Source organism: Mastacembelus armatus, chromosome 21 (assembly GCF_900324485.2).
Source record: "Mastacembelus armatus chromosome 21, fMasArm1.2, whole genome shotgun sequence".
Lineage (NCBI taxonomy): Eukaryota > Metazoa > Chordata > Actinopteri > Synbranchiformes > Mastacembelidae > Mastacembelus > Mastacembelus armatus.
In genome coordinates this window covers 18,212,141-18,228,936 of record NC_046653.1, presented here as the reverse complement: position 1 = coordinate 18,228,936, position 16,796 = coordinate 18,212,141, and the positions used below count along the sequence as shown (strand labels likewise).

General features: G+C 41.4%; 3 protein-coding genes across 5 annotated transcripts in view; 1 reads left to right on the top strand and 2 right to left on the bottom strand.

Moving 5' to 3' along the window:
* Positions 1 to 420, bottom strand: part of col8a1a (collagen, type VIII, alpha 1a) — a 30,068-nt gene extending 29,648 nt beyond the window's left edge. The window contains exon 1 of the mRNA XM_026295532.2: positions 8 to 420. Coding sequence (XP_026151317.1) covers positions 8 to 34 — 27 coding nt within the window. The 5' untranslated portion in view covers positions 35 to 420. The remainder of the gene's footprint in view (positions 1 to 7) is intronic.
* Positions 345 to 11,491, top strand: dcbld2 (discoidin, CUB and LCCL domain containing 2). Its single transcript, XM_026295539.1, has 15 exons — positions 345 to 447; positions 2,352 to 2,576; positions 2,790 to 2,927; positions 5,183 to 5,234; positions 5,315 to 5,387; positions 7,676 to 7,809; positions 8,000 to 8,040; positions 8,635 to 8,832; positions 9,047 to 9,171; positions 9,672 to 9,819; positions 9,899 to 10,039; positions 10,120 to 10,213; positions 10,305 to 10,354; positions 10,441 to 10,575; positions 11,073 to 11,491. Exons 1-15 carry the CDS (start codon positions 345 to 347, stop codon positions 11,489 to 11,491), a joined length of 2,076 nt encoding a protein of 691 aa, XP_026151324.1.
* tmem30c (transmembrane protein 30C) lies at positions 8,671 to 16,715 on the bottom strand. 3 transcript variants are annotated; one of them, XM_026295541.2, is made up of 8 exons: positions 16,118 to 16,715; positions 15,806 to 15,922; positions 15,404 to 15,511; positions 14,844 to 14,934; positions 14,617 to 14,763; positions 14,304 to 14,516; positions 13,924 to 14,114; positions 8,671 to 8,807 (listed from the first exon to the last, which is right to left on the bottom strand). In XM_026295541.2, exons 1-7 carry the CDS (start codon positions 16,568 to 16,570, stop codon positions 13,927 to 13,929), a joined length of 1,317 nt encoding a protein of 438 aa, XP_026151326.1. In that variant the 5' UTR covers positions 16,571 to 16,715; the 3' UTR covers positions 8,671 to 8,807; positions 13,924 to 13,926. The 3 variants fall into 3 exon arrangements, with proteins under 3 accessions (XP_026151326.1, XP_026151328.1, XP_026151325.1); XM_026295543.2 differs by lacking the exon at positions 8,671 to 8,807 and adding an exon at positions 10,551 to 10,569; XM_026295540.2 differs by lacking the exon at positions 8,671 to 8,807 and having other exon boundaries at positions 13,772 to 14,114.
* Between the last annotated feature and the right edge of the window lie 81 nt (positions 16,716 to 16,796).

The window sequence follows — 16,796 nt, the reverse complement described above, 5'->3', positions numbered from 1 at the left end:
CACTTACCTTGGGTGTGGGCAAACGTGGGATCATTCAGACCACTTGGGGGACTCGGGTCTCCCAGATCCAGCGGTGGGAGGAGCCTCATTGGAGGAAGTAGCTGCACAGCCTGGACGCGTGAGTGTGTGTTTGTGTGGATCAGTTACCTCCATAGTGAGACTGTCGCTAATCACTGGATTGTTAAACGAAAAGTAAAACACAACCTCAGGAGGAAACCACATGTGAACTCGCTCTCGAGAAGCTGAAGATATATTTTTTTGTGACTTATTATTTTCCTCGGTACAGGCTGAAGCGGTGCAGCCGGTCCAGCAGCGAGCATTATGCATTCAGACTGCAGGCTGCTATGGGCAGAGCGGTAATGGTGGGCAGGGGACCGACAGGGGCCGGGGTTCTCGTCCTGTCGATTCTCGTCATCCTCACCACGGAAAGCTGCGGAGCGCAGAAAGGTTGGTGCCACAGCTGCGGTGACAACTGCGGGAGTGCAAGCCCGGAGACATGCGGCCATGCTGGTTTAAAGCGTGGACACGGGGGTTTGGATGTGTGGGTCTGATCTTACGGCACGGTGTGTTGTTATTGTCCGCCAAACCTAAACGTACCTTACATGGCCTGGACTACGTGCGGCTCCGCTTAGTTTGACGCCGCTTGCCGCCGCCCGTTGTGGTGTTTTTGGAGCGAGCAGTAAAGCCGGGAAAACCGGTTCTGAAAAGGCTGAGATTGTAAAACAATAACTGCTTATTTGTGGAGCAGTCGGCTGCGGAATTGACATGTGGCTTTAAAATGATGTGTTAAAACTTTAACGTCACGGTTTATTCCTTGTTTGGGTCGTCTGACAAGTTAGAGTGTTTTAAATTAACAGATTTTTTAAATGGAATCTGGCTTCAAGTTCCCTGTGAATAAGACAACAGCACATTTGGCAGCTTGTGGCCTCGCTGTCCTTTCACTAACTCTGTTTCGATATAAAAAAAAACATAAACCTAATGCTGCAGCAACAGCAGACTCGACTTGTTTTGACTTGTGCTGTTTACTTCACATCACAGTTTATCTAACCAAGAAGCTTTAGGAGGTTTTTCGAACCAGACTCAGGTGGTCCGAGCATGGGGGGTGGGGTAGCAGCTAGTGGGGGTATGACTGTAAACACGTGGACACAGGTTGTCAGTTTTAAATTTCACATAAAATGCTAAATGTATTTTTTTTTCTCACATGAATCATCTCATGATGTCTGCATTTCTTATTTATTTATTTCTGATGAAGTTGCGTGGTTTGTTTTTCAGCATGAGGGGTAACTCCTGCTGAGATTCACGCAGCTGTTCAGAAACATTTGTGAGTCAGAGACAGAGAAGCAGTTTTGTTTTTGTAATGTTCATCTGGATAGTGTCTACTGAGAGGCTCTTACATAACTGCAGGCCAACAGAACATCCACTTAGCACCATGAAGCGTGACTGTGGAGTGTTATCTCAGACCCATGAGCCCAAAGCATCTTACAGGCACCACATCTGTTTTTTGGACAGCTCAAGAGTTGAAGAGACACATAAACAATCTTCTCCTTAAAAAAAAAAGTCTTAGGTTGTTATAGTTGTAAAATTAAATTTGAGAGTCATAAAATTGTTTTAAATTTTAATTATCTGGTTTTTACTGCCAGAGACAACTAGAATCAGATGGCTGCTTTTTCAGTGTTATGTTTTGAGTCTCTACTGCAGAGTCACAAGGTTTGATTGTCTGTAAAACCCCAGACCAACCTTAAACCTACAAGTCTGCTGAACCCAATTACATTACATTACCCCCAGTTTGAAGATGCTTTATCAACAGTGACGTATTTCTTTTTAAACCTTACATGCACTGAATATGTGGACGACCACTGCAGAACTAAGGATGAATAAACTACTGATTATTATTAGTTCAATTCAACTAATTGTATGGGCTTTATTTTTGAAAACAGTTAAGGTCGCACATCAAATTCACAGAGTTTAAGGCGACATCTTAAAATAGCTTAGTCCCAAACCAAAAGGTTTTCTGATTACGTTATAAAAGACAAATTAAATTCACACATTTAAGAGGCTACAACTAGCAAATGTTTGGTGGTTGTGATTGTTAAAGGGCTTAAATGGTTAATTATTAAAAATGACTGCTGATTAATTTGCTGTTGTCTGTCTCTATACTTTCTAACCTCCCCACAGGAGCATAGTGTATATTGGATTCAAAATAAACAAGTCTGTTTGTGTGGGTTCATTGTCATGAAAGGGTTAGGGTTAGGTTAGGGGTTAGGGTTAGGTTCTGATTTACATAGCTTTGGTGAAAATATGTGTTTTTTTCCCCCTGAAGCCTGAAACTCTCTGTTTGTGTTGTTCTGCAGGTGATGGCTGTGGCCCAAGTGTACTTGGCCCCAGCAGTGGGACTCTGTCCTCTCTGGGTTACCCGGGGACATACCCAAACAACACAGTGTGTGAGTGGGAGATCAGTGTGCCCCGTGGTAACAGGATCCACTTTCGCTTTGCTGAGCTGGACATAGAAGACAGAGACTGCCAGGTCAACTACCTCCGCCTCCACAATGGCATTGGACCTGAGAGGAGTGAGATCGGTGAGTCTAACAAATTTTATTTTTTTATTCTATTTTGTGAGTTACTACCCATAACCACTTACCAAGGTTGCTTTCTATATTATTTTCCACTATAATAATGTTTTATGTTTACTGGTGTATATGTTAAACTAAACAGCCTTGTGTAACTAATCAGAACCTCTTTGCTATATATCTCCTGTGTCTTTTCCTGTGTCTGCCTGTGCTGTTTCCCAGTGAAGTACTGCGGGTTGGGTCTAAAGATCACAGAGCTGATCGAGTCCACTGGCAACCAGGTGACTGTCCAGTTCATGAGTGGGACCCACCACAGTGGCCGTGGAGTCTACCTGTCCTACTCCACCACTGAACACACAGGTGACAAGCTCTCAGCTCACTCACAGACTGTGTTTATCATCATTGATCTTCTGGGATGACCTGTGTCCTTCCTGAACTCTATTGTAGTGTAAAAACCTTTAATCTCTCCGTGCGTCAACTTCAATGTTGGACAGTAATATATGTTTTTCAGTAACAAGCGGTGTAAGGGATTACAGTTTGAAATGTAGTTATTACATTAGTTAGCCATCCTAATAATCCTCTGTTACGTTGCCATTTTTAATGATTGGCTTGTTTGCTGTCAGACTGGGGCATTTTATGGATGGCTGATATCAATGTGGTCTCTACATTCAGCAGACAGGTTGGGCAAGGAGGCGTCTTCTCTAAACTAAACTACCAAAAGTGGAAAAATGTGACTAAGTACCTAAAAAGTTTCCTTATTTATCTCATGTCCTATTAGCTGGGTTGCTAATGTATAGCCCCTGGTGAGCCTGCATTTGGGAATTACTGGTTTTGATCACATGATCAAAATGGACAAAGAAGTGGATTAGCAGTTAAAGATGACTGGAGTTGAACAGACGCCAGTATCTGCGGTTTTGTGGTAGCAGTGCTCAAGGTAAAACGACAGAAGCATTTACAGCAGTCTGAGTGTGTGTAAACACATGCTATCAGAGGACCTAATCTGCTGTGAATGGCACATGCACATGTGTATTCTGATCAGCCACACATCTGGAATCCTAGCTGCAGTGTGCAGGGTCACTGTGGTAGTGGGCTAAATAAGAGAATAGAGAGGGGTGGCACCAGCAGCTGTGTTTATAGCTGGTGTTTATAGCTGGTCAATATGGTTTTCTTTGAACACCAGTGCTCCTCACAGGTGAAGGCATCCCGCTCCTACATGCAAAATATAAATACACATCCAGTGATTTCTCTAGATCCTTAACTGTATTTGCTGTTTGTTGGTTTTTTTCCGGTTGGCTGGTTCAAGATACCAGAGACAGACAGGGACAATGCAGACAAACATATGAGTAAGTGAGAAGAGCCATTGAAAGCCCAAAGTCACTAGAGACTTTTGAGAACAAGGGGAGAGAGGAAGTGAGAGTAATTTAGAGAAGTGGCACTTGATAATATTTAGTGCTTTTATTGTAAATGTGATATCACATTACTGAAGCAGGGTGCTAATTAACATGTGAATGTGAAAGATGTGAGAAGAGCTTTGTCAGCCCACCTTCATACAGACTTGTAGATTTGAGTTGATTAAAGACAAAGTAAGAAAAAGACTCTACTGACCAGGTATAGATATAATACTGTTGTCCTGTATGTGGTAGCTCATAAGGCACTGGAACTAATTTCAGTAACTTACCCTGTGCTAAAATATGTCTTACTATTTCAGTAAGCATTTTGTTGGTAAGTACTGTGCTTCGTCATGTGGAATATTTCTAATCACTTTACCTCATTGAAACCACAGGAAGAGAAAGGCAGAGACGTGTGCACAGGAGGATAATGGCTCTGTCTTGGTGGTTATCTCAGTATGAGTGAATCACACTGGGAGGCAAACAAGTCCATCTGACTTTTCCACTGAATTGCATGTTTAAATGCTCGTGCTACTGATCGTGCAGATGAGCACGGATGGACAGTTTTCACCACTAAGTAAAACAGTCAACATGGCGACTTGTTGAACTTGAGGGTATTTGTCCGTTTTGACTCACCCGTTGGTTTACCAGATATATGGCTTTTAGTTAATGTGGTCAAGAATCACGGAGAATGACCACCACCACAGGGTTTACACAGAGTTTCCAGCAGCCAGCACAGTCCTGTTGGACATATTTGGTCTCTGTCATCACTGAAAGGCTCACATCATCATTTGCAACATCCAACAACACACACACATATACACATTAGTGTACTTTGAGACACTGATGTATAAATAAATAAATGAAAATAATGAGACAAGAATTTTCATTACAGGTTAATCTCTAGGTTAGTTTTTGGTTATTTGTTTAGTCTATCACATGCCAAGGAAAAAAATCACCCATGCAAATATTTTTCGACATTCCTTAGTTTTTTTTTTTTTTCCATCAGGGATTAACAGAAAAAATAACCAGATTATTTAATAATGAAAATAATTGTTAGCTTTGGCTACATGTGATGTCTGTCGTCCATTACTTTAAATACATAAAACAATGCTACAGCTAAGAAGGGCAGGCAGTCGTTACCAGAGAGTGAAACATAAATAAAAGGTACTGCAGGTTAGTACAAACGTTTGGAAAAACCAGTTTTGACACTGTTGGCTTTTGCAGATCTAATCACCTGCTTGGATAAAGGAACTGATTTCCCAGAAGCAGAGTTCAGGTAAATAACATATTCTTTGTTTGGATATTTGTGCAATGATTAATTTGTCAGAAACTGATCATGTTTGTCGTGTCTCTTAGTAAATACTGCCCGGCAGGCTGCTTGACATCAAGTGAGGGGATTTCTGGAACTATGCCAAATGGATACAGAGAGGTGAGTATTAGAGGAGGTCAGGATCTTAGTGGTAGTCACTGTCTTGAGCATCTTATTTGCAGATGAGTCATGGAGCACATTGGTCTTGTGCAGTTTGGTCATGGCCACCAGTAAGGTTTCCACCAGCAAGGGCCCCCTTTTATTACTGGTGTAAACTGGCCCCTGCTCTGTGATATGCCTGTCTTGGGCTGATGACCTCACAAGCCCCCCCCCCCGTGAGGGCCCTGACTGATGACCTCATGTTTAGAGCTTGGGTTTTGCGAAAGGAGGGAAGGAAGGTGTGGTGCTGCTGGCTGCTGGGAGGACTGGGAGGAGTGTTGGGGTGTGCTTCAGGGAGTGAGGCTGCCCTTAGGAACAGCGGAGGGGTGGGGTCAGCGGGTGAAAGGGAGGTGAGATAATAGTTTGGCCGAAAATAATAACCCTCTAATATAGTCCAGCTGCGAGAGGGTGCTGAGCAGAACTGTGTGTCGACTGTTCTGGGGAGTGGGATTTGATGTTGGAGAAAACCTCTGTATCTGCATGTGTTTTTTTTTTTTTTGTAGCTGTATGTATACATGTGATTCAGTCCTGCTTGTAATTTGTGTTTTGCGTGCGTGTCACTAGGCTGTGATGTTACAGAGATAGTGGGGGCCAAATACAGTATTATGCATACTTCAGCGTGTATCATACAGAGATCAAGTGCCCCACCCAGACCAGACTGTTGTTTGCATTCTCTCTCTCAGCTTTTATGTGATTCTTATACTGTTTTGTGTTTTTATATTCCTATATATTTATCATATGTCTGTGTGTTAGTGTGTGTCAGTGTGGTTTTCTCTGTTGGAGGTAGGGTGCAGCAGTTTACTGCAGTGCTTGTTTGTGTTAGTGGTTTGGCACGCTATAGGATGTGGTGTATGTTTTGGGGAAGTTTAAGGGTCACAGAGTCAAGTGTTGATTGCTGGTGGCAGCATTGGACTAAGAGTGCATATGAATACATGTGTACATGTGCTTGTCACCCTGTGGGTCACCAGAGTTTTCCCCAAATCTCGTCAGCTGTGAATTCCACTGTGGGATTTTTCCAGTAATAACATTCCACCTCACTCACCCAGCTGTTCATGGCAAGGAGCTTGTGGCCAGAGTGGAATCAGGTTTTGTCCATTTCTCAGTGATGTGGCAGCAGGTTTGGACAGGAATGCAGCCAGCAGTGAATCATTACCAGTACCACTCATTATTCTCTCTACAGAAAAGTGACTTCATGCTGAATCATCAGCCTTTATCTGCCTCAGTCTGAAGGTTAACAGCTGACAGTGCTGCCTGTTCCCACTCACTTGCCTACAAATCCTCCCAGTTTGCAATCGTTCAGTGCCATTTAATTAATGGATAGGTTCACAGATTTCCAAGTGTGTCTTACAATAATAGACAGTCAGATGAATATAAAAACCGTTTTCTCTTTCTCTTTCTCTGTTGTTCCAGCTCAGAGTGACCATTAAATAATCCTTTTCAACATGCTCCAATTGTAATTGATGACAAAATCTACAGCCCTCTGTTTTTACAAACTCTGAAGCGTCATAAACTTTGGGATACATTTTTGCACATTAGGACTCTGAATGTTGTTCCCCACTGTGCTGCACTTTGTTACTTCTTGGTTGACAATATATGATAATATATCTGCAGTAAGCAAATGTTGGCCAGTGTATCAGTCTGGCCACTGATAGCTCTAAAGGTAACCAGATAATGTCTGTTTTGGCAAATCCACCCAATTAAAAGGCAAACAAATGTGCTGTACTTTATCACACTGAAGCAAACTTGCATAAATGCCAATATGACTTTTATACACACTTGATTTTACAACATTGCCCTCAACAGTTCAATACACCACCCACAAGCCTCGAGCCTGCTACAACATGTGCTGAGCATTCATTCACAGGCTGTAAAAGTAGCAAACATCTATATTAGGATGTGTGGTGAGAAGTTTTTGTTGTTGTTGCTGTTAAAGTTATTGAGCCAATGTTCTGACGAGTCTGGCAGGAGAAAGTGTGTGTGGGCAATGCAGACAAAACTTTAGTTACCTTTATCTGCTAATTGTTTCAAAGTGGGTACATTTTGAAGTAAACAAGCAGCTGGAAATTGAGCTTCTGTCTTTTTTTTTTTTTTTTGGTGAACAACAAAGAGCAGCACAGAGTTGTTTTGTCTTATGAAATATGTTTTAAACCAAGCAGTGCGTTTTAATTTATTATGACTCTGTTATGTAACTAGAGAGGTACATACCCAGAATATCTGTCTCATCTTCGTTTCCTTGTTTTGTTCTGCAGTCCTCTCCTCTGTGTGTGGCAGCCATCCATGCGGGTGTAGTTTCCAATGCTGTTGGAGGGAGGATCAGTGTGGTCAGCAGTAAAGGCATTCCTCATTACGAGGGCACACTGGCTAACAATGTCACTTCCACTGGGTAAGAGTTTCAGACACTACAGCACATAACGTTACTGCATAAAACAGAAAACCATGTTACAGAAAGTTTCAACACGAACACTTTTCTTTGATGAAGTCAAAACATTGGAATATTTTGGGGAAATTGTTAGAAACCGAAAACAATTCATTTTCATGTTTGCCTCTTTCTAATCTTGCCCTTCTTTCTGCAGAGGAACTTTGTCAGACAGCCTCTTCACCTTCAGGACAAATGGTGAGTTTTTTTGTCTTCAGTCAGGCATCATTATGAGCTAAAATAATTTTGCTGGGCAGTCATATATATATGTAATTATTGCTGTACTGTCTTGCCATGTCTGTAATTTTATTAGTCTGCAACACTGGAGTGAATTACCTGCCGTCTGTACACAAACACACTCATCTGACCTGAAATCTCTGATGTGCATAAAGGCAGACAAATGGTAAATGGATTGCACTTAAATAGCACTACTCTATCTTAATGGACAAAGCATTTTACAATGTTTGCCTCTCATACACACACACACACACACACACACACACACATAATGCAAGGCACTATGTTCAGTGTCTTGCCCGAGGGCCCTTTCATTTGTGCACCAGAGGAGCCAGGAATTGAACAGCCAACTCTACGAGTGGGCAACAACTCCTAAGCCACATAACATAAAACTAAATACTTCTGTGTCTGGGCATTGAGTAGAGATCCTTCATCCTTTATTGAAATAAAACTCTGGGATTACATGGAAACGCAAAAAGAAGTTATGTTAACACCTGCTAAAACTCATTCAGTTTAACAAACCTGTTAAATTATTAATGGTCTCTGTGCTTGCAGGCTGTTATGGGACACTGGGATTAGAGTCTGGAGGTGTTGCGGACACTCAGCTCTCTGCTTCATCGGTGTGGGAATGGCACGGCGAGTGGGCGGCATCAGGGGCACGTCTTAAAAAGGCAGGTTTAGCCTGGGCGCCCTCTCAGAGTGACCAGCAGCCGTGGCTGCAGATCGATCTCAAGAGGGAGAAGAAAATCACAGGTATGCAAATACACGTACAAAGACACACTGTTATACAAGTTCTCACACTTTGTTCCAATACATTCTGACTTATCACTTACAGCTGTAGAGATAATTTGCTTCTATGAAAATTTTGAGGACATTATACACATACATATTTCAGCAAATGAGGCAGCGATATAGCCTTAGATTTGTTTTTAGTGAATTTGGATGTTTCTGCTATTCACCCATCCAGGCATCATCACCACAGGCTCCACCTGGAGAGAGTATTTGTACTATGTCTCAGCATACAGGGTCCTGTACAGTAATGATGGCCAGCAGTGGTACATCTACCGGGAAGCAAATTCTACACAAGACAAGGTAATACAATCACCAAACCAATTAACCGTGCTTGCTCAACAATTATGTCACTGGCTTTTATGTTTTATTTTATTTATTAATTTTTTTAAATGAGTGCAAATGGAGAAAAATGTCACTTTAGAAAGGTGCAGGGACACATACTTGGACTGTTTCCATGGCAACTGGCATTGACTAAGAGATGTTCATGGCAGGAAATGAGAGCAGTGGTTTGAGTTAAGTGCTGTGGTAGACAAGTCAGGACACTTGGGTATTAATAATGAATGGATATGGATTTAGTGGCTGGGTTGTTAGAGTGGAACTGCTGTCTACAAGCTGCTCTCTGCTGGGATTCTTACAAGCTCTTATTGTGTAGGGAAAGGTATTTATTAGCTTGTCAAGGAAAGTAATCAGCTTATGGCTTATAGCCCTTTTGTTCAAAGTCTGAAACAAAAACTCCAGTGAACTTTTTTTCTTCTGTAATACTACTACTGACCTACCTTTATATCTCTATTTTATGATAGATTTTCCAAGGCAATGTCAACCACTTGGATGAGGTGAGAAATAACTTCATTCCCCCAATTTCGTCCCGGTTTGTGAGGATAAATCCCACTCTATGGCACCAGAGAATTGCACTCAAATTAGAGCTGCTTGGCTGCCAAATTCCTGCAGGTAAGCAGATAAAATTAATTTCTGCATAACAACCAACAATATTATGGATTCCACAGATTTAAGTTTTTATTTTTTGCAGTGAGGGCAGGGCCGAGGATGTTACCCCCTACGCGTCAGAATCCACCTTCTAAGGGTACAAAACGCCCACCTCAGCTTGGCCAAACCACCACACCCCCCCCAGATATCAGAAACACGACTATGCCTCCCCACACCAACAAAGGTGCGTCAGAAAGCTTGTTTGATCACTGCTACATTTGAAATTTGTCATCTGATGTTTATTTGTGGTATATTTGCTTTTAGATGTGGCACTGGCAGCAGTTTTGGTTCCTGTGGTGGTTATGGTTCTGACTGCTCTCATCTTAATTGTGGTTTGTGCTTGTCATTGGAGAAACAGGTAGATATTCCTTTTGTTATGATGGGTAAATAAAATCACTTTTGCCAACTTCGGTTTTACCTTTTATGACTTTATTTTTCTCTCTTCATAGGAAGAAAAGCTCTGAGGGAACATATGATCTTCCTCACTGGGATCGCACAGGTATGTCAATGCTCTCCATTGTAGGTTATTATGTCTCTGTATGCTTTTTGAATATTCTGGCGTAGCTCATCGTGTGTTTGCTGTAGACTGGTGGAAAAGCATGAAGCAGCTCCTGCCATCCAAAATGGTGGAGACCGAGGATTCAATTCGGTACAGCAGCAGTGAGGTGGGCCGGCTAACGGGTAGAGGCGTTGTACCAAGACTACATGCTGAACCTGCAGGTAAACATTTTGCAGTGTGGTGGTTATTGAAGTAAAGTAAGTGTTATTACTGTGAGCACCTTGTTTTTGTTGTGAGAGGCTTTCATTGTATCTGTGTTTAAGCTAGCCTGTGGAGTTTTGTTAAAAATAGTTTACGGGATAACATCACTCAACAATCTGATGTCTTGGTCACTATTGGCAAGAAGAGCTGTATATTACTTTTTTCCATACAGTCAAAAGAGCCACTTCAAGAAAGAAAAATCAGGCCATGAGCTGATGTAAAAAAAAACAGGCTTCATAAGATTAAAAAGGTTTTGCTATGTTTTAAGATGAGCAATGCACTCAGCTTTTTTTTTTTTCTTTTTTTTTTCACATTTTCTTCACGTAATGATACACATCACTGAAAAAGGCCATAGAATCTGCACACATGCAGGGTTTTAACAACAGAACATGTAGACACCAGGTACCATGTAACATAACCCTGGTTACGAGTATACTATGATATGCTGTGTTTCTAGAATATGCCCAGCCACTGGTGAGTGGTGTTACAACTTTAGGTGCACGTTCAACGTTTAAACCAGACGAGGGTCCTGACCCAGGATACTCAGATCCAGACCTGTACGACGCTCCCATCTCGCCAGATGTATACCACGCTTATGCAGAGCCCCTGCCGGCTTCGGGATCTGAATACGCAACACCTATAGTGGTTGATATGGGTTGCCACCCATCAGGGGGCCCCTCTTTAAACCAGCCCACTACTGTATGTAGTTTCATGGGTGCTGGGCCTGCCTCCCTGCTCACACGGACAGAAAGCAGCCAGTCGGGGAGGTCAGCATATGACACACCCAAAAATGCCACTGGACCAGTCACAGCCACTGAGGATCTGACCTATCAGGTGCCTCAGAGTAGCACTCAGAAGGCAACAGGACAGAGCTGAAGCACTGGGATGCACATGGCCTTAATCTGCCCCGCACTGCTCAGCACAACCCAATGGACAAAGATAGAAGGGTTGTGTGGTGGAGGAAGAGGTGGTGTGAACCTGTGCACCCTGAAGCCTGGACCTGAGTCTTGAATGAACACTACCATAGCTTTAGATTCATTTGGAGATGTCTGTATTGCCTAATTGTTTCTGCATGTCCACAGTCTGCTTGTGTAGTGCCATTACAGTCCTATCACTGAAACCACAAAGATGAATGTGTTTGTGCCAGGTGTGAGAGTCGTAGATGGATGAATGGAGTGATGAGGGATGAAAAGGAGAATGCTGACTACTATGTGATAAAGACTTTGTCCCTGTTCTGTGATTCTTAATAGTTCTTACTTCTTTGAAACTGTGATTGTCATTATTCCCATTATTATTGTTACTTATTGCAGCAGGTTCAACCAAAATGTGCCTGCTGATTAACATTCATCAAATGTAAGGGTTCTCTTAATCAATTATTTGCATCCTGCAAATTCACAGTCAAAGAATTCCTCCTTTCCAGGGTAACTTGCTTCCCCATGGTACGTTTTGTCTTACTTTGTTTAAAAGCATGACTTGAAATTGTGTATAGTTCTAATAATTCCATTACTGCCAACCTGTTAAAACTTTCATGATTTACTGATATTTATTTTAATTTCACATCCTGCTGATAAGGAGAGACTCTTAAACCTGTCCACCACTACCCTCACTGGCAGCAGGTCAAAGCATTGTGGTTGCACTGTTGTAGACACCTTATTGACAGTGAGTAGTTTTTCATATATCCTGTTAGATGTTGTATGTGAACTTGAAGAGGCCAATTGAGAGAATCAATCCAATCAACTTTGCATAGAGAAAGAGTACTTTTACTAGTGGAGACCAAATATTGCCTTTTTCTGTTTATTCAATGTTTATTAATTGCAGAACTGACTTTCACAACTGTGCCAACATTGTAAGTGTAAACAAACAGTCTTAATGTGAGAAAAGGACAGTTTTAAAGATCTAGTTAGATCATTTTCTAGTGAAAAGGTACAGATAAGGAAGGTAGCTGGGTTAATCTGTTACAGCTGATAATTCATGGAGTTTCCTGTGTTTTTAGTTTTCGGTGCATCATGGTAACTGTCTCGTATTGTACTGGGTTCCATGTGTCATAATGCATTTTGGTGTGAATTTTCCTTGTATGTATGGTAAGGTGTTTTTATATTTCAGTCCTGTGTGTTTTTTTGTTTTATGGACTTAATGATGTGGCTCATAGTTGTAGTGGGATGTGTTCAGTTGTCTGTAGCTCCAGTTGACTGCATTCCTCTCCTGCCCACCTGTGGCTCTGACCTGAGCAAAGGCTCAGTGGCAGGAGTGCAGATGGTGAAAAATGGATCAAGCTGCTTTCATACCTTTTTAGAACAGCAACCTCACCTGAGGGAAGATGATGTTCACACAGCTGTGCCACCAATCGTGCTTTGATTATGCTCAATAACCAAGTTTTGGTGCCCCTTGCTCACAAAGGGGATTGTGCTTATGTGGTTCTCACTGATTTTATATAGAGGGAATAAAGAGTTTTTGAAAGAAACTGGTTTATTACAATCTCCAGCTGTCATCAAAACAAAATATATTGTAGGCCAGATAGAACAAATATCTTTCTACATACACAGTAGCTGACAAGTACAGACTTCAGAATTACACTGCAGTTAGATAGTCACATTAAGATTTGCAGATGTAACGACATTCCCTCCACCCTGAGTTGTACTTTTAAGTGCTAATTAGCTAATTTTAGCACACAGACATGATAAACTACAATGGTGAACATAAGGGTATACCTGCAAAGCATCTGCATATAAGCATTGTCATTTGGGCATTTTACTCAAAGGTGTGCTGATGTACAGACCCACTAGCATGGTTGTAGATTCTTAGTGTTGCTGAATAACAGCATTTCAAGCATCTCCACACAGGCTAACCTTAATGGTGCTGTAATTAAAAATGTGTAATTAAATATTTCACTGAGACATGAGCTGCCTTAGCTCTATAGTGACATTCTATGAATGTAATGTAGTTTTGCTAATAAATATTAACAGTATGAGAACAAAAATGGCATTAAAATGCAAATGTTCAAGTAAAATCTGCAAATCAAGGAAACGTGAGGCCTGTGCCAACACATACAGTGCATCATCACAATAAAAGCTGTCACATGTGCATCATCTAGCTAATGAGGAAAGTCATTTTCCAGATGTCAAACTGAATTCTTCACTGGATTTTTAACACATGCTGTTGTATTGTACCAAATTAATGTTTGTTAACCCATTCCCTTCATCCATCATTTGCTCATGTCAACAATCATTATGCTGCATAGGAGTTGTTTTTAAAGAGACAACAAATCCTTAAATATGTTTTTTGCTTTTTCATACCAGAGCACCTCTTACCCTTCATTCCTCCATGTTCTTTCCATTCTTTCCAAACTTCCACCAGACCACTGTGAGGATGACTGCTATCAGTAGGACAAGGCTGCTGGTTACTAGGTAAGCAATGGGCAGGAAATGGTTCTGGCCTCCAAACCAGGTCAGCGTGGTCAGCACTACTTCCTTTTTGCCTTGGAAGTACTGTACAGGGAAGTCTGGTAGGACAGAGGTTAAGGCTGTAAATAAGTGATCACAAAGAGAAGTTCAATGGAAAACAGCTGCGTGCAGTCTTAAAATAGGCCGCAGGACAAAGGAAACTAATGGACACAATGGGACATATAACATGCTTTAACTCAAGCCAAAGTTTCCACATAAAGCCATCCCCAACAGCAGTGAAAGGATACTGTAGGATATTGTGATGCTGTAATTCCCTACTGGAAGCCCTGTAGTGAAGGGTTCTTTGGCTCGATATAAAACCCCATAGAGCTTCTTGAAGTTGGGAAAAGCTGCGGCCCTCATCCATATGATCAGGTCGTCATTGATGAAGCCGTTGTTGTTCAAGTTGAGGGGATCCAGCTCATAAACAGGCTTCTGCCAGTACAGTGGCTTTGCTGTGCCTAAGGAGTAACAACAACTTAGAAAAAAATGAATTATATCTGAAACACTGGAGGTCTAACTAACTGATTCTATGCTGGATCAAGACTATATCTCAGTTACCTTCAAACACCTGAGGGAGTGTCCAGTTGTCAATCTTTGGGTTGCGAAACTTGACATTTTTATCTGTGTACCAGGTGATGCCATTCCTTAACAGTGGAACCTTAACAGGAAGACCACTGGAGCCATAGTAGGTTAGAGTGAAGGAATCTGGGAGAACAGATGTGAGTTAGAAGCCATTGAGAAGAAAGTGGGAGTATAGATGTGGTAATTCACGGTTTGGCGTTTACCATTGAAGATACTGTTGGCCACAGCACCGCAGGGGGCAACGGGGAGGCCATTCTGGTCTTTTGTAAATGGCTCACAATATGAACTTGGGTGCTGGTGAAGGATTGAGATTAACAGAGAAACTCAGGTAGATTGTTTCAATAAAATAAGCATTAAATAGTGGTGGAATGTAACATCTGTATGTGTAAGTACTGTAATTGACTATTTCAGCCTTATGCTATTTTATACTCCATTACATTCCAGGGGAAATTTCTGATCCACTATTTTTACAGCTGTGGTAATTTTTAGAAAACATTCTAAAAATATAAATCCTGTTGCCTTCTGAGTGCTACTCTAGTTTAATTGACTGAATAATGGATGTTTTTTCAAACTTTATATTCCACTTATACTTACTATATGTACTTTTAATATAACATTTTAAATGCAGGGGTTTTACTTGTAGTATCACTGTACTTTAGACGACCATTAGACCACTTCATACATCACAGTATCAAAGGTAAGCAAAGTATTTTATATACCAATAGTAAAGATGCTAAAAATGTTTAAAATAAGGTGAACTTACCGTTAAGTGATTCTTCCTGCCAACTAGCTGTCCATCATCTCTGGAACTCATGTATCTGCGCAGGTTCTGGTGAAAGTTTTGGAGACTGTAGTAGAAAAAGACATCTCCCTGGAACAGCAGCAAGACACACATCATCAGCATGGGTGTGTGAACAGAAACACTGAGACCTTCTTTGATTGACACCAATGGGTTAGAGGAAAAACAAGAAGGGAAATAGCTGGAAATGTGTTGGGATCGAGTGTGAAAATTCATTTTTGCCGTTCAAATACAATTTTGCTATTGGAACATAATCGAGATCCACTTACAAGCTACTCCATGGCTGTCAAACTAATTTTCTCTCTTATGCCTCTGGAAATAGCTTGTAAGCGTCACATTATGTTGTCAAACTTAAAAGATATTTACCTTCAATGGTTTCTCAATGGGGAATACCACTTTGCAGCTGCAGCTCTCTGCTGCATTACTCACATTTTTACGCTTTTCAAAACATATATTACATGTCCCAGCCTCTGTGTAGTCCATCTGAAAAGACAGGACAGATTAAGATGTGACTACATTGTTCCCATTACCTAATTTTAAACATGACATTTCCTCTTATTTTATTACACAGACGGGCTCTGTCTTATTCACTTTTACACAGATATATTTTGCTAAACATTTCCATATAAAAAAAATAAATAAATACCAAGTGCAATTTTCAAAAAGACACAGACTCACCCTTATTTCCTGTGTGCTCTGCACTGTAAGAAGCAGCCAAACACCCAGCAGCATACATGTCAACGCCATAAAATAGAAAAAAGGCAGCACAGTGTTAGCTGTTAGCATTGGAGACCAAGCAGGTAGCCTTTGCTGTTTAAAAGCCGAATTGTCTGGCCTCCGAGCCAGGGGCCCAGACTTGCCCTTCACTCTGCCCATGAATGAACGTTTGGATGGGAGAGAAGAGGAACTAGCTGTACAAGTGAAGAGCCAAAAAGTGCGTACAAGAAGGCCCCAGTATCTTCTCTTCCTGTTCTTTTTTTCAGCGATATCTCTGCACGTACGCACACACACATACACTTGCACAACTGCTTGCCAACAGACTTTCCCAGCAGGCCTTGCAGGCGTGGGAGACCATTGTGGTCTGTTACTTATTAACCACAATCCTTTACTTAGCGACCTTGTTACTTTCATTTTTCGTATGATTTTTTTGCTATGCTTTAAGGTCCTTCCTACAAGACAAACAGAGGTTTCTGTTTATTCCCATCAAAATGACACACAAGAGTACACTTTATGTCACGACAAAATGCTTTATCAAAGGATGTTATGATAAATGGGGCATCCTACTGGGCAAATAAATACATGACCTCACATTCTCAGTAGGAGGGATTTTCCGAGGTCAGAGTAAATAAACAGAAGT

What these genes read in the sequence shown, in the direction of transcription:
- dcbld2 (XM_026295539.1), top strand. Translation starts at nt 345, where the DNA reads ATGGGCAGAGCGGTAATGGTGGGCAGGGGACCGACAGGGGCCGGGGTT. An exon ending in TGGCTGCCAAATTCCTGCAG is followed by an intron (nt 9,820 to 9,898) that starts GTAAGCAGATAA and finishes TATTTTTTGCAG; the next exon opens with TGAGGGCAGGGCCGAGGATG. An exon ending in GCTTGTCATTGGAGAAACAG is followed by an intron (nt 10,214 to 10,304) that starts GTAGATATTCCT and finishes CTCTCTTCATAG; the next exon opens with GAAGAAAAGCTCTGAGGGAA.
- tmem30c (XM_026295541.2), bottom strand. Translation starts at nt 16,570, where the DNA reads ATGAAAGTAACAAGGTCGCTAAGTAAAGGATTGTGGTTAATAAGTAAC. An exon ending in GCAGGAAGAATCACTTAACG is followed by an intron (nt 14,935 to 15,403) that starts GTAAGTTCACCT and finishes ATCCTTCACCAG; the next exon opens with CACCCAAGTTCATATTGTGA. An exon ending in ACTCCCTCAGGTGTTTGAAG is followed by an intron (nt 14,517 to 14,616) that starts GTAACTGAGATA and finishes GTTACTCCTTAG; the next exon opens with GCACAGCAAAGCCACTGTAC.